The 15,254-nt window shown below is 43.9% G+C and overlaps 1 protein-coding gene across 8 annotated transcripts; it reads left to right on the top strand.

The window, feature by feature from the left end:
* The first annotated feature begins 1,586 nt into the window (after positions 1–1,586).
* Positions 1,587–5,719, top strand: LOC130996761 (BEL1-like homeodomain protein 1). Of its 8 annotated transcripts, none has more exons than XM_057922054.1 (6): positions 1,587–1,886; positions 2,778–2,873; positions 3,065–3,967; positions 4,041–4,414; positions 4,495–4,555; positions 4,624–5,719. In XM_057922054.1, exons 3-6 carry the CDS (start codon positions 3,125–3,127, stop codon positions 5,383–5,385), a joined length of 2,040 nt encoding a protein of 679 aa, XP_057778037.1. In that variant the 5' UTR covers positions 1,587–1,886; positions 2,778–2,873; positions 3,065–3,124; the 3' UTR covers positions 5,386–5,719. The 8 variants fall into 8 exon arrangements, with proteins under 8 accessions (XP_057778037.1, XP_057778034.1, XP_057778032.1 ...); XM_057922051.1 differs by having other exon boundaries at positions 3,053–3,967; XM_057922049.1 differs by having other exon boundaries at positions 1,592–2,290.
* The last annotated feature ends 9,535 nt before the right edge of the window (positions 5,720–15,254 follow it).

Here is a 15,254-nt window from a genome sequence, read left to right as displayed (position 1 = left end):
CCGCCGGTAATATTTTTTCGATGACCACCTCACGATTACCGACGGCAAAGTGCGTTGTTTTTTGCCGTGGAAAGAATTCCACATAAAGGGCGTGTTTGGTTTTGGGTTTTACAGCATATTAGTTAAGTTAATACAGAGTAGTAAAGAGTTTGGTATTCTATAACACTTATGCGGACGGCCCTGCGATATGTGAAGGCCCTGAGCTAAAAATTCAAATTACGCAGGATAATTAATACCGCCTCCCCCCTCGGATTATGCAAGATAATTAATACGACCCTGCAATTGTGTCCATTTTTAAGCTTATCTAACCTAGAAATATGGATACCAAACGAAAATCATGATTAATTAACCATAATAGCAAACAACCAACCAATATTAATAACACATATTTATCCACGCTAATAATCTAGTTTACTAACTATACTGACTAATCCCTTACCTAAAACCAAATACGCCCTAATTATGATATTTGGTTGGAGAATTATTATTATAAATGAAGTATGTATATTTTTACGGGACAGACGAAAAAAAAAAACTATACAGATTTTTATAGGACGAAGGGAGTAGAAGGTTAAATATATTGATCCCGCACCTACAATACATATGTGTCACGTATGTAGAAATCATACATAACTTTCTTATTAATGAGAAATGTTGAAAATGAAATTAAAAAGCAAGTAATATTAATTTAATAATATGAAAAATTAAAGAAGGGGGCAAGAAATTCTTCAAAAAATCAAAGCATTTTCCATGCGTTAATGGTTTGTCCAGGACCACATTGCCCTTTAGGTTTAAAAGCCATTGACCAATGAACATGCTAATGGGGTCCTCAACCATATCGTTGTATTATTTTTCTTAATATGTATAATGAGTACATAAGTTTTAATTAATTATGAAATAATAAAACCACCTAAAATCTGTGTATGCTGTCAAAATTTCTTGGACTAATTTCTACACGAACCATCGGTTTACACATGTTAAGAGAGTTAGGTTTCGTCTCAAATTAAATATATATATTTAATTCAAAATCAAGAATTTTCTACCTAAGAAGCTTTGCCAGCTTGAGATATTTTCCCCATTTTTTAACTAATGTATATTATATGTATGTGGGCGTATGTATATTGGTTGAATAAAATAATTTTTTTTAGCGAAAGAAAAAGGAAAAATAAAAGATGGGAGATGACAATACAATAGCTTTTTGGGCAATAAGTAGGTGTTATGGTAGTTGGTCCCGCGTTCCTTGGGCATTTAAATTGCTTTATCTTCAAACTCTCTCTTCCACCACACAAAATAAAAGAAGCCATAGATTAAACCTCCAAAAATAAATAAAATAAAATAAAATCTAACACAAAAAGACAAAGGAAAATTCAATTATGAAACAAGGGGACCCCCTCCTTCCCCATCCGACACTCCATTCACAAAAAGATAAAAGAAAATTAATATATATAAACACAACAATAAAATATTAAAATATATGTTTAGTTATCAAGATTATCATCATCATAATCATCTTCTTTGTTTAATGTTGATTAATTTATAAATTTTTAATATTATAAAAATCTTTAGTGGGAAGGGGACGTTACCTCGTTTTTCAGCTGTTGGTATGTATGTATCTTCTGACATAATGGCATTTTCACACATATAACGAACTCACAAACATCGACATCTTTTTTCATCTGTCTGAATAGTTTTGATTTCTTTTGTGGGTGATCGAGCAGAGAGCCGTGGATGCATCAAATGATTTGGAAAGGAGAGTCAAATCAGTGAGGTTCAATTCCCTTGTATGATCAAAATCAAGAGAGAGAAAATCAAAGAAGGGGTCAAGAAGTTTTAGAGAGAGAAAATATATGATGATCAGCTAGCACTAGCACTACTAGCAAGAACATGTAATATTTTCATTTCATACTTTTCTTCAAGAACCCGTTTCCACCTTCTTTTTTTTTTTTCTTTAATGTATTTTTCGTTTTCTTTTTTTTTTTTCCGTTTTTATTTATGTGTGAAAGAAAAAAGAGCGACAAATTGTGTGGATAAATGAGTGAATAAAGATGGGCATCTTTTTCCAAGCCTTTTTAGCACCTCCCTCCCTCACTCTCTCTCTCCTCACTTGTTTGAATTTCCTTATCTTTGAGAGAGAGAGAGAGAGAGTTGCAGACAGCCATGGATTTCGTGTCCGATCATATATTATTAGACTGAAGAAAATCACCATTATTTCCCACACAAACACACTCAAAACATGCACACAGTCTATATCTACACCCACTTTCTTCATACATAAACTCAAAATATCCCGGTGAGTATTAGGTCGCTCAATCTTCTTCTTCTTCAATTCATTTTGGAATAGAAAAACAAAAAAAGAACACAGACACACACAGAGTGGCCGGAATAGTTGATATATATACATATTGATGGTGTATGGAACACGTGCACAGAGAAATCTTGGTCACACGAGGTAGAGCAATAGTGTTAACCTAACCAATCCCTTTCTCCCCCACTCAATCTCTCTTTCCTAAATAATATATCCAGATATCTGTTTTTCTGTTTCTTCTCTCATCTAGAATTCCTATCTCTATTTGGGAAATATATGTAGAGTGGTCACACAACACCAGATTGTTTTCTTCACCTTTTCCTACCACATGATCATCATCACCCCATAAATATGTATTTATTTTGGTTATCAGTTTCTGAATCACGCCTACCTAGGCTTCTTCATTTCTCATATTATTCGATGGACTTTTTGCTGATTATTAAATTTAATTTTCTAATTATTTTAATTCCAGGGCTGTTCCGATCAGAAATTAGGTTATCTCATTTGTTCTAGTCAACCACAACAGTTTCCATCACTGCCGATGATTTGAACGCTCTTTCTCCTACAGGTATATATAATTCATTTATATATATATAGAGAGAGAGAAAGGACCTCTCCTCTCTCTCTGTACCTGTCTCTCTCTCTTGATTTCTGTGTGTGTCAGAAGGGGGAGGGTGTGGGTGTGTGAAAATGAAAAGCAAGTTAGATTGGATGTGAAGTGAAAGCTAACGTAGTCTCTTTTCACAGTTTTTATCACAGGGATTTATCAAATAAAATAATTTAGACGCAAAAAGTATTTTCCTCTCAAGATCATCATCGATGGCGACGTACTATCACGGCAACTCGGAAATCCAAGGCGGCGGCGACGGATTACAGACGCTGATTCTCATGAATCCCGCCTACGTCGGATACTCCGACAACAACCAGCAGCCCCAGCCGCCGTCCAGCAGCAACTTCGTATTCCTCAACTCCAACTCCTCCGGCAACGGTCTCCACCACGCGCCGCCGCCCCACTCCCAACATTTCGTCGGCGTCCCCCTCAACACCACCACCTCCGCTCCCACCACCACCTCGCCGCAGGACCACCACCACGACGTCTCAGTCCTCCACGGCTTCCTCCCCCGCGTCCCCTACAACCTCTACAACCTCCCTATGGACCCCGGGGCGGCGCGTGACGTCACACGCGCCCAGCAGGGGCTCTCCCTCAGCCTCTCCTCCCAGCAGCCCCCATCCGGCTACGGCTCCTTTAGGCCGGACGGCGTCCGGGAGGTGCCGAGCCAGCCGCTGGTGACGGCCGTGTCATCGCCGCCGCGCTGCGACGACGTGAGGGTTTCCGGCGGATCGCCGTCGTCAGCGTCGGGCGTCTCGAACGGTGTGAACGGTGTGCAGAGCGTTCTGCTGAGTTCGAAATATCTGAAGGCGGCGCAGGAGCTTCTCGATGAAGTAGTTAACGTCGGAAAGGGAGTGAAGACGGCCGCCGAATCGGGCAAGGCGGGTACCAACGGAGCGGCGAAGAGCAGCGGAGATTCGGCGGCGGCGGCGGGGAGCGGAGACGGACAGAGTGGAGCTGACAGCAGCGCGAAACGTGGCGCTGAGCTGAGCACAGCAGAGAGACAAGAAATCCAGATGAAGAAAGCAAAGCTGGTGAACATGCTGGATGAGGTAAGGGTAAGGGTAAGGGTGTGTGTGGAAAGTGTTTGGTGAGAATGGAAAATGAAATGGATGGATGTTGCAGGTGGAGCAGAGGTACCGACAGTACCACCAGCAGATGCAGATGGTGATATCGTGGTTCGAGCAGGCGGCCGGGATGGGGTCTGCCAAAACCTACACGGCTCTGGCTCTCGAGACAATCTCCAAGCAGTTCCGGTGCTTGAAAGATGCGATTCTGGGACAGATTCGAGGCGCCAGCAAGAGCTTAGGTGAAGAAGAGAGTTTGGAAGGGAAAATGGAAGGTTCTAGACTCAAGTATGTGGACAACCAAATCCGGCAACAGAGAGCCCTGCAACAATTGGGAATGATCCAGCACAATGCTTGGAGACCCCAGCGAGGATTGCCCGAGCGATCTGTTTCCGTGCTCCGCGCCTGGCTCTTCGAACACTTCCTCCACCCGTAAGTCTACCTCTTTATCCTCTACTCTACTTAACTAATAATCCTAATCCTAATCCTACTTCAATAATCATCGCCTCCAGTTATCCAAAGGATTCGGATAAGCTCATGCTTGCTAAGCAGACCGGCCTCACCAGGAGTCAGGTATCTATCTTCCCATCCATATTACTTCATTTCCAATTCTTCCTTTAATTAATCTTCAATTCCTTCAGGTATCAAATTGGTTCATCAATGCTCGAGTTAGGCTATGGAAGCCCATGGTAGAGGAAATGTACATGGAAGAAATGAAGGACCACGACAAGACTAATGGATCCTCCGAGGTCAAGGCAACAACCAAAACCGATCAAGACAACAACAACATGTCCACGCCCCCTTCCACATCTCCGACAGCCACAACCATGGCGGCGCCCGGGGGTTTCAACCTCATCGGCTCCTCCGAAATCGACTCCATCACGCAAGGGGCGAGCCCGAAGAAGCTCCGGATGGCCGACATGCTGCACTCGCCCACCACCACCACCACCACCACCGCCATCCCGGACAACAAGCCCGGCGCCGACGCGGACAACGACGCCATGTCCATCAAATTCGGCGACAGGCAAGGCAGGGACGGCGGGTTCACCCTCATGGGCGCTCCGGCCAACTTCATAGGCGGGTTCGGGTCGTACCCCATCGGGGAGCTCCGGGGGTTCGGGGCGGATCAGTTCCAGACGACGCCGTATTCAGGCAACGGCGTGTCGCTCACGCTGGGACTCCCGCACTGCGACAACATCTCCATGTCGGGGGCCCACCAGAGCTTCCTGCCTAACCAGACAATGCAGTTAGGCAGAGGCGGCGTCGAGATCGGAGAAGGCAACGATTTCGGCGGCCTCAACGCCGCCTCCGCGAATGCCCACTCCGGCAATGTGTACGACAACATCAACATCCAGAGCCGGAAGCGGTTTGCGGCGCAGCTGCTGCCGGACTTCGTCGCTTGAAGTGGTGGTAGATAAAAAAAAGGTATAAGCATTAGGTTGCTCTGCACGATTGTTATTGCTAGTGTAGACAAGGAAACAAAGTTTTTAGATAGTAATTAGACATATTTATATATTATATAGCTATAATATGTATACATTTTCAAGAAAACCGTTTAAGTTGTTACAGGGTCAGCTTAGGATGTTAGGGATCGATCATGTGGTTGGGGATTGTATATTTATTTTGGTTTTCTGCAGATAAATAGGTGATGATTGTGATAATGTAATGTGGAGAAACTAGTTTATTTTGGGTGGTATACAAGAATAAAGAGTGGTTTCACATTTTGCTCAAATTAAATTATGTGTTCTAGGCAGGGCAAGTCAGTTCCAGCCGATGCAATGATTCTGCTCTGTAACATCAATAGAATACACAATATTAAGAATTTAAGATAATAATGTTTTTTTATGGATAAGGATGATGGCCAAAAAAAGTTACCAATGAAAACATATTGTCCACAAGCTTAAGACAAAATATCAGAGCTGAAACACTATTCTTTTTTACATGGCTGCAGCACTAAGCTAAAATGCCCCATTATGAAATAGAGCAATGTTAAAAGGGAATGATGGATGATTGTTACATTTATCTTTATTTAGACCTTTGCTTGTATGGAAAAAAGACTTGGCTTTGTTTTTATTTCATTTATTTATTTATTATCAGTAGTAATATTATTATTTATAATTATTACCATTATCATATATCATGATTTGGGATGGACCACCTTAGTTTTAAGACACTTATCCTTGACTGACTCGTGCTTGTTTGAAATGCCTAAGGATGATGCTACTGATAGTGACTGTCCTTTACACATGAATTATTACAGAATAATTATCAATATCAATTAAAGTTCAGGTCTTTTTTCCTTCATTTACTACACAGTTCTTGCTTCATCGTGGCAGATAGATGTTGCATCTAATTACTATTATGACAAGGAAATAATAGAAACTGTTGAAATATATTTCTTTTTCGGAAGCTGGAAACAAGGGATTTAGTATTTAAGTTTCATCTTGCCTGGTGCTTGATCATAAATAAATGTAAATAATAATTTTAGGTGAATTTTAAAATCGATCTTTTTTTTTTGGAATCAAAATTATAAAATCGATCTTCAGATAGCTCTGATTAGAAAAAGCCCAAACTAAACTGGCAAAAAAAGAGGGCCGAACTGCCAACATAGAGAAGTGAAAAAGTGTGTAAACGGCCCAATCCAACTTAATTGGTTAATTGTTGGGCTTGCATGCACTGTTCTTCAACGAAAATACGTCAACTTTAGAAAGCTTTCTTTTATTGAACACATTGAAAAGCACAAAGCCAGCCGGCTTTTCAAGTAGGTCACCCTTTCTAAATATATCCCACATCCTATGTGCCATTATTTATGTCTCACTAATTATTGTTGATCAATTTCTATAAAAATCAATAATCAATAATTCTTACTTCTCGTTCTCAAAAAAATTGGATAAAAAAATCATGGGAGGAAACGAGTATTACTTATATTTAGATTTCTAGGGTGTGTTCTCTTTGGTTGTAAATTTATCATGGGAAAATGAAGGATAAATAAAATTTCACCTTTTAAATCTTTCCTTTCTTTTTTCACATTTCCTACTTGACCCTTACTCATTTCTCATTTACACTACAAAGGAGGGATAATATTATCACATCATTTTTGGAGGGATAATATTATGAGGAAACAATAGGGCCAAATGGCCCTATTCAACATACAACATCAAATTTTGTCCACCATTTGAAAAAACATAAATTTTAGCCATTTTTTGTATGTCATGACTATTCTACCATTCTCTCTCTTTCCTCTCTCTTTCTCATCTCCCTCTCTCTCTCTCCAGCGGCTGCGCTATCTCCTCTCTCCTTCTCATCTCCCTCTCTCTCTCTCCAGCGGCTGCGCTATCTCCTCTCTCCTTCTCATCTCCCTCTCTCTTTCTCCAGCGGCTACGCGGCAGCGGCGCCGAGCAGAAGTCACCGGAGCAGATCTGATCGCAGCGGCGGTGCCAAGCAGATCTGATCGCAGCGGCGGAGCTGATCTGATCGCAGCGGCGCCGAGCAGAAGTCAGCGGCAGAATTCGTCGGAGTAGAGGATGAGGCGGCGGCGGTGGAGGAGATCCGATCCTCTGAAACGCGTGGAGGAGGGATTGGTCAGGTGGCGGATGATGAGGCGGCGGCGGCGGCAGATCAGATCTGATCTGATCTGATCTGTGCTGATATGATCTGTGCTGCACGTATGGCACTTATGGCACTATTAGTGCCATAAGTGCCATAAGTGCACACTTCCCCCTAGGGTTTAGATGTTCCATTTAGGGTTTAAATGATGTTGTTGTTTCTGTATTTGTGCTGCACGTATGGCACTTATGGCACTATTAGTGCCATAAGTGCCCAAATGACCATTTTACTTAGTTTTATTTTGAATTTTCGTTGGCACTTATGGCACTATTAGTGCCATAAGTGCCAAAATGACTATTTTACTTGGTTTTATTTTGGATTTCCGATGGCACTTATGGCACTAATAGTGCCATAAGTGCCTAACCCGACCCGGCACGCGACCCGCGTGCCTGATCCTACCCAGTCCGCCTCATTAAGGGCAAAAACGTCCAAATCAATAAAAATGGCCAAAATTTATGTTTTTTCAATGTGTGACCATAAATTGTGTTTTATGCTTCATTTTGGCTACTTCAAAATTTTACTCATATTATGAGTGGGAATTTAAAGTACCCACTTTGATAATATGTCTATGAAAAATACCCACCCATATAATATATCTTACAAAACTACCCAAAGCACAATTGATAGGTCTGCATGATTTTTTGTAAAAGTTTTTACACTTTTCTTACACAAGTACAATTGTGTAAGAAAATGTGTAAGATAGGTAGTTAACAATGCACAAAATATGATAAATGTGCAATTATTGTAAAGTCACGTTACTTTGTAAGCCTAAAATGCCATAACTTTGCAAATAATGAGGATATGTTTGTGTATAATAAAACAGTAATTCGAGGGCTGAAAATTCCAATTTAAGTATATTTGGAATCACAAAAAAATTCTGAACCTAATGGATCAACTAGCCGCCAGTAAACCCTAGCCGCTCACACTAGCCGCGACGGGTTTCTTACCCGCGGCTAGAGCCAACAGCTAATGTTTACTGGGGGCTTCTTACACCATTTCATTCATAATTGTTGTTTATATTACAATATACATAAATTTGATTTTCTAGCCTTCATATTAATGTTTGTTCTTTTTTTTTATTATTATTTGAAGACCTAAGTCTAAGTCATGCGTGATTGGACAATTGAAACGGCTAGGGGGAAGTTTTATAGGGTGAGAATCTATAGCCTTCATAGGGGAATGAATTGAGCGGGCACGACTTTTGTGGGATTTCTTTGACCACAAAATGAAAATTTGATAAGTCCTAAATGGGGTAGGGCCCATTAACACTATATTTTATGTTAAATTCGGTCGGTTGAAAAGAGGTTCGAGAACTTGCCAACTAGATTACAAAGAACAGGTTCTCTATAATCAGTTATACCTAGGCTTTGGATATACAATATTTGCCTAAGTTCTAAGAGAATGTATGTAATCAGCAGTGACTGATTTTTGGCTTTATGATTCTCTTCAAACTTTGGAATGGCTTTGAATTGCTGAGTGACGAATTCGGCAACGTTTCAGCTTATGTAGTTGAATCGGTGAAGAGTGAAGTGATCCTCGAGCTGTATTTATAGGAGAGGTCTTGAAGAGATCCGTTGGCTAAAATGATCTTCAAGAATTCATCCGTTAGAGATAGATTTGAACTTTGCTGAGGCTTCAATCTTCGAGGTTCCTTTGTTTGGTGAGAACGACTACTTTGAGAGCAAGAGATTGAACATCTCTGAAAATGTTAATAACAAAAAAGGAAGGTGGTGAGGAGTAATATATGCGGAACAGAGGAATGACTTCACCAGGGGAATCACGGGGAGCAGCGAGATAACTTGCGCTAGAGGAATCAGTGAAATCCTACAGGGCAGAGAAGTCCCGTCGTTCAGAGAAATCACATTATACGGAGAAGTCAGAGAAATCCTCGCCAGAGTAATCACATTCGCCAGAGGAATCACACTCGCCAGAGGAATCATACTCGCCAGAGGAATTACATTATCCAGAGGAATCACACTTGCCAGAGGAATAATACTTAACCAGAGGAAAGGTCCCTGCCAGAGGGAAGGCTTGCGCCAGGGGAATCGTCCACCTCACCAGTGAATCTACCTTTTTGCCCCCGACCACGCGGAGTATATGTTCTTAACTAGGAATTTACTATTTTTGCCCCCGCCCGTGCGAGGAGCATGTTCGGGGAGCAAAATTACTTTCTTATCCTTAGCTTGTATGCCTCTATAAATACTCGTGCACGCACATGTTGTAAAACTAGGTTATTTTTTATTATCAAGCCGCCACTTTACTCTCGTGCTCCAAAAATTTCGATTACTCTCTTTTGTCTTCTCCGATCAAAACTAGGTATAATTCACGATTCCCTAATAGTTCACCGATTAAACAGATACCCATTCTTTTATGATTCACCAACTGGCGCCGTCTGTGGGAAAAATGGGCTAAGACGTGAGAACTCGACCCCCTGCACATGCAGATCTGGAATCACCACCGGATTTGCATGCGTAGGTCCCGATTGCGCCGTTATTCGGAGTGCCCAAGCCATTCTAGCCCGATACTCATGTTTTTACGCCGATCTACTTGCAAATCCGGGAGATCTGCGTTTAATTGTATTTTTTGTGCATGGGGGAAAGGTGGCGGAAGTCGCGAGTAGGGAGATCTATGATTATTTGTGATTATCTTACGTTTTATTTCGATAATTGTGTGTGGCTATGCTGTTTTTTCGCTTAAATGCTTGTTTTCATTATGGATCTAACATGTTTCGCTAACAATTTGCTGGTTGGTGCTTTGTTTTTGTGTTTTTTGGATTTCCACGGTTAATTCACCGGGTCATATGTTCTCTCGCCTGATCTTAACGTCAATCTTATGGGGAAATCTCCATCGTTTTCACTATTCGTGTTCAACTCCGTGTACTGGGTTTATTTCCCAATACATGAGAGCATTGTCTAAGGGATTCTATAATGGTTCTCAGACCAGTATTCAGGATGTCTAATATTAGGGTTCTTCAGGCCAGGGGATGGTCCGATCCGCTTTACTTAAACATTTCTCACATTTTTTCGTGTGTAGGTACTATGGGTTCCTCTGAAGCTCGCCGTGTTCTGGAGAAGGAGTTCGACAACGTTGGGCTTGGCTCTGCTGCCCACATTACTGAGGTGCCCACCTCGCTGTTCAATGGGCTGCCTGCCAACACCGTCTTCACTTCGCCACCGGGCTTTCACAACATCTCAGCCACCCCGCTGACTGCTCAGAATGCCGCTACCCAGAGATCTGCTCTGGTCACTCCTGGGTCGGATCTACCAGGCTTGGTCCCCACATCTGGCGGCGGGCCGATCAATTTTGTTCTGGCAGAGCAGATGATGGCTCTACTCAATTACGCGGCTGTGCGTCAGGCGCTGGGGACTCCGTTGCTGTCAACTATACCCATCACGACTCCGCTGCCAGGAACGGGCAACCAGCAAGGTACTGGGGCCCCGCTACCCACTGCCATGGAGGTACACGATCAGCCTGTCATCAAACAGGCTGTGTTGCCCAGAGAGGTGCAGAAGTTCCCTGCTGAGGGGGAAGTGGAGAGAAGGCCACAAGGAAGCCGCGTCAGGCTGAACAGTGTTATTATGAGGGAGGGAGTTGACGAGTCCGATAGCCGTTCTATCACCCCCATGTATGAGGAGGAGAGGCCAAGGGAGAATGCCAGACTGAAACACCAAGTGTCACACCTGAAGAGCCAACTCAAGGATTTGGAGGATACTCTAAGGGAAAACTCTCAGAGAAATGGGAGGATGCAGGGGTCAGAGAAGTCACATAGGCCAGAGAAATCCTACAGGGCAGAGAAGTCCCGTCGTTCAGAGAAATCACATTATACAGAGAAGTCAGAGGGACGGGAGCTGGAGTATTCCTCTGGCAGGCCAGAGCACAAGGGTCACAAGCGCCACCACGCTCACGACTCCCCGAAGGAAAGACGGGAGCACGGGAGATATAAGGAGGATAAAAGGGTTAGAACCTCGAGAGTCCCCAGCACCACCAGCCGAAGTCCATTTTCTGCCGATATCTTGGCAGACACCTTGCCGAGAAGTTACAAACCCATCTCCTTAAACTATGACGGTACTACCGATCCAGAGGTGCACCTCCATCGGTTTGAGGGGTTGGTCACGCTGCACATGTATACTGAGGGCATCAAGTGCCGCATCTTCTCTACTACTCTGACCGGACCAGCTCAGTTGTGGTTCAGAACGCTTGCCCCAAATTCTATTCACTCATTTGCGGATTTGCAGACCCGTTTCCTGCGTCAGTTCGCGAGCTCGCGAAGGGTGGGGAAATCTGCCACCTCGCTGATAGACGTTAAACAAGATCAGAACGAAACTTTGCGGGAGTATACTGCCAGGTTCAATCTAGCCGCCCTGGAAGTACCAAAGGCGGCGTCGCAAATTAAGAATTGCGCTTATATCAGAGGACTAAAGCCGGGCTTATTCTTCGACGAGCTACAGATCAGACCGGCTCGGGATTTCGACGATATCATGGCTAGGCTGCCAGGGTACCTGCAGTTGGAGGATGCCAGGATGGCACGAAAGGCAGAAAATGACAAGCACAAGGCTAAAAAGGCCGAGGACGCACTGGAACGGAATAACAGAAATCAGGACATGGCTCCTTTCAGAGGGTTGCCCCCGAGGGTACCTCCTCCCCAGGCAGAGGTGCCACCTTGCCAGCAGCACACTGTAAATGAAGTAAATCGTCTCGCTGAATACACCCCGCTAAACAAACCTCAGGAGGAGATTTTTCACCTGATCAAGAATCAGCCATTCTTCAGGGCACCTGGAAATTATAGAGATGGGCAGCCGCGACAAGGGCCTAACAATAAACTGTGTGAATATCACAATTCTTACGGGCATTATACCAAGCATTGTGGGCATCTTAAGCATCAGTTGGAGTATTTAGTACGCCAGGGTAATCTAGACCAGTTTATAGTAAGAGGAAATGAAGGTCATGGTCAAAGGCCCGAGCAGGGAAATGATCGGAGATAAGATCAGGGGAATAACCATGATTACAGACCATGATATAACAATAAATTGTAGACCGAATACTCTTTTTCCCCACAGGGGTTTTAACGAGGTTCGGGGCCATAATATCAATAAAATCGGATACGTGGTTCTAGGGAATTCCCTGATGTTGACTCATTTATTTCAATTATCGCTTTTCAAATTGCATATGCTACTTAACATGTTCATGCAGAGCATTGCACATGTCACCAGAGGGAGGAGTAGGGTGTATACCCGTAGTCCACAATTTACAAATTCAAAATTGCTGCTTAAGCAAGTCAAGGGAAAACAAAGGCAAAATTGCTTCTTAGCAAACATCAAGGGCAGAGCAGAGGAATCATTTCAATCGTAAGCCGCGAAAGTCGGATGCATCCCCCAGATGATCCAAACTCCGCGCAGAGGGTTACCGTTCAATCGTAAGCCGCGAAAGTCGGATGCATCCCCCGGATGATCCAAACTCTGCGCAGAGGGTTACCGTTCAATCGTAAGCCACGAAAGTCGGATGCATCCCCCGGATGATCCAAACTCCGCGCAGAGGGTTACCGTTCAATCGTAAGCCGCGAAAGTCGGATGCATCCCCCGGATGATCCAAACTCCGCGCAGAGGGTTACCGTTCAATCGTAAGCCGCGAAAGTCGGATGCATCCCCCGGATGATCCAAACTCCGCGCAGAGGGTTACCGTTCAATCGTAAGCCGCGAAAGTCGGATGCATCCCCCGGATGATCCAAACTCCGCGCAGAGGGTCACTGTTCAATCGTAAGCCGCGAAAGTTGGTTGCGCCACCCGGGCCCTCCATGCTCCGCGCAGAGGGTTACTATTTAATCGTAAGCCGCGAAAGTTGGTTGCATCCCCCGGATGATCCAAACTCCGCGCAGAGGGGTTACTGTTCAATCGTAAGCCGCGAAAGTCGGATGCATCCCCCGGATGATCCAAATTCCACGCAGAGGGTTACCGTTCAATCGTAAGCCGCGAAAGTCGAATGCATCCCCCGGATGATCCAAACTCCGCGCAGAGGGTTACCGTTCAATCGTAAGTCGCGAAAGTCGGATGCATCCCCCGGATGATCCAAACTCCGCGCAGAGGGTCACTGTTCAATCGTAAGCCGCGAAAGTTGGTTGCACCCCCCAGGTCCTCCATGCTCCGCGCAGAGGGTTACTATTTAATCGTAAGCTGCGAAAGTTGGTTGCGCCACCCGGGCCCTCCATGCTCCGTGCAGAGGTCACTATTTAATCGTAAGCCGCGAAAGTTGGTTGCACCACCCGGGCCCTCCATGCTCCGCGCAGAGGGTTACTATTTAATCTTAAGCCGCGAAAGTTGGTTGCACCCCCCGGGTCCTCCATGCTCCGCACAGAGTATTCAAGCTTGGATGGGAAGCAATAAAGGAATACTTGGATGGGTAGCGGCAGCGAAATCCTCGCTAGAGGAATTAGCGAAATCTTCGCCAGAGGAGTCAGCGAAATCCTTGCTAGAGGAGTCAGTGAAATCATCAAAAAGCGGAGTCAAAGAAATCCCCAAAAGGCGGGACTAGAGAAATCCCAAGAAAGGCAAACGCAGGGGGTTCGCCAAAGGAAGAGTCAGAGAAATTACGACAACACCAGTCAACGAATGCAAAGATGTCATAAGGAAACCATTGACCATATCAAAATCAGCGAAATCATCAGAGGAGGAGTTAGCAAAAATTCTAAAGAAAAATTTCAGCACGTTGATTAAAAGGATAAACACGCTATTTCACAAGAAGGAAATCTAATTTGGAATTACAATTCCAAAGTCAAGGGGAAAAATGCTTATCTTTGCTCTTTTACAATATTAGAACTCTTATGTCTTCATAATTTGCAGGGATTAAGGAAAACAGCACAGCACTGGTTTTAACAATACTTCGCTGGTTGAACACGAAGAATACCCGGTTCAACCAAACTAGGGGGGGAGTAGCTGATGATGAGTAATATATGCAGAACAGAGGAATGACTTCACCAGGGGAATCACGGGGAGCAGCGAGATAACTTGCGCTAGAGGAATCAGTGAAATCCTATAGGGCAGAGAAGTCCCGTCGTTCAGAGAAATCACATTATACAGAGAAGTCAGAGAAATCCTCGCCAGATGAATCATATTCGCCAGAGGAATCACACTCGCCAGATGAATCACACTCGCCAGAGGAATCATACTCGCCAGAGGAATCATACTCGCCAGAGGAATTACATTCTCCAGAGGAATCACACTTGCCAGAGGAATAATACTTAACCAGAGGAAAGGTCCCTGCCAGAGGGAAGGCTTGCGCCAAGGGAATCATCCACCTCACCAGTGAATCTACCTTTTTGCCCCCGACCACGCGGAGTATATGTTCTTAACTAGGAATTTACTATTTTGCCCCCGCCCGTGCGAGGAGCATGTTCGGGGAGCAAAATTACTTTCTTATCCTTAGCTTGTATGCCTCTATAAATACTCGTGCACGCACATGTTGTAAAACTAGGTTATTTTTTATTATCAAGCCGCCACTTTACTCTCGTGCTCCAAAAATTTCGATTACTCTCTTTTGTCTTCTCCGATCAAAACTAGGTATAATTCGCGATTCCCTAATAGTTCACCGATTAAACAGATACCCATTCTTTTATGATTCACCAGAAGGCTCTGCAGAGAAAGGACGATCCTCAAAATCTCTACATTTAATGCGG

Source organism: Salvia miltiorrhiza, chromosome 8 (assembly GCF_028751815.1).
Source record: "Salvia miltiorrhiza cultivar Shanhuang (shh) chromosome 8, IMPLAD_Smil_shh, whole genome shotgun sequence".
In the NCBI taxonomy this organism is placed as follows: Eukaryota; Viridiplantae; Streptophyta; class Magnoliopsida; order Lamiales; family Lamiaceae; genus Salvia; species Salvia miltiorrhiza.
Note: the sequence above shows the minus strand (reverse complement) of the source record. Positions and strands in the feature narration are given on the sequence as shown.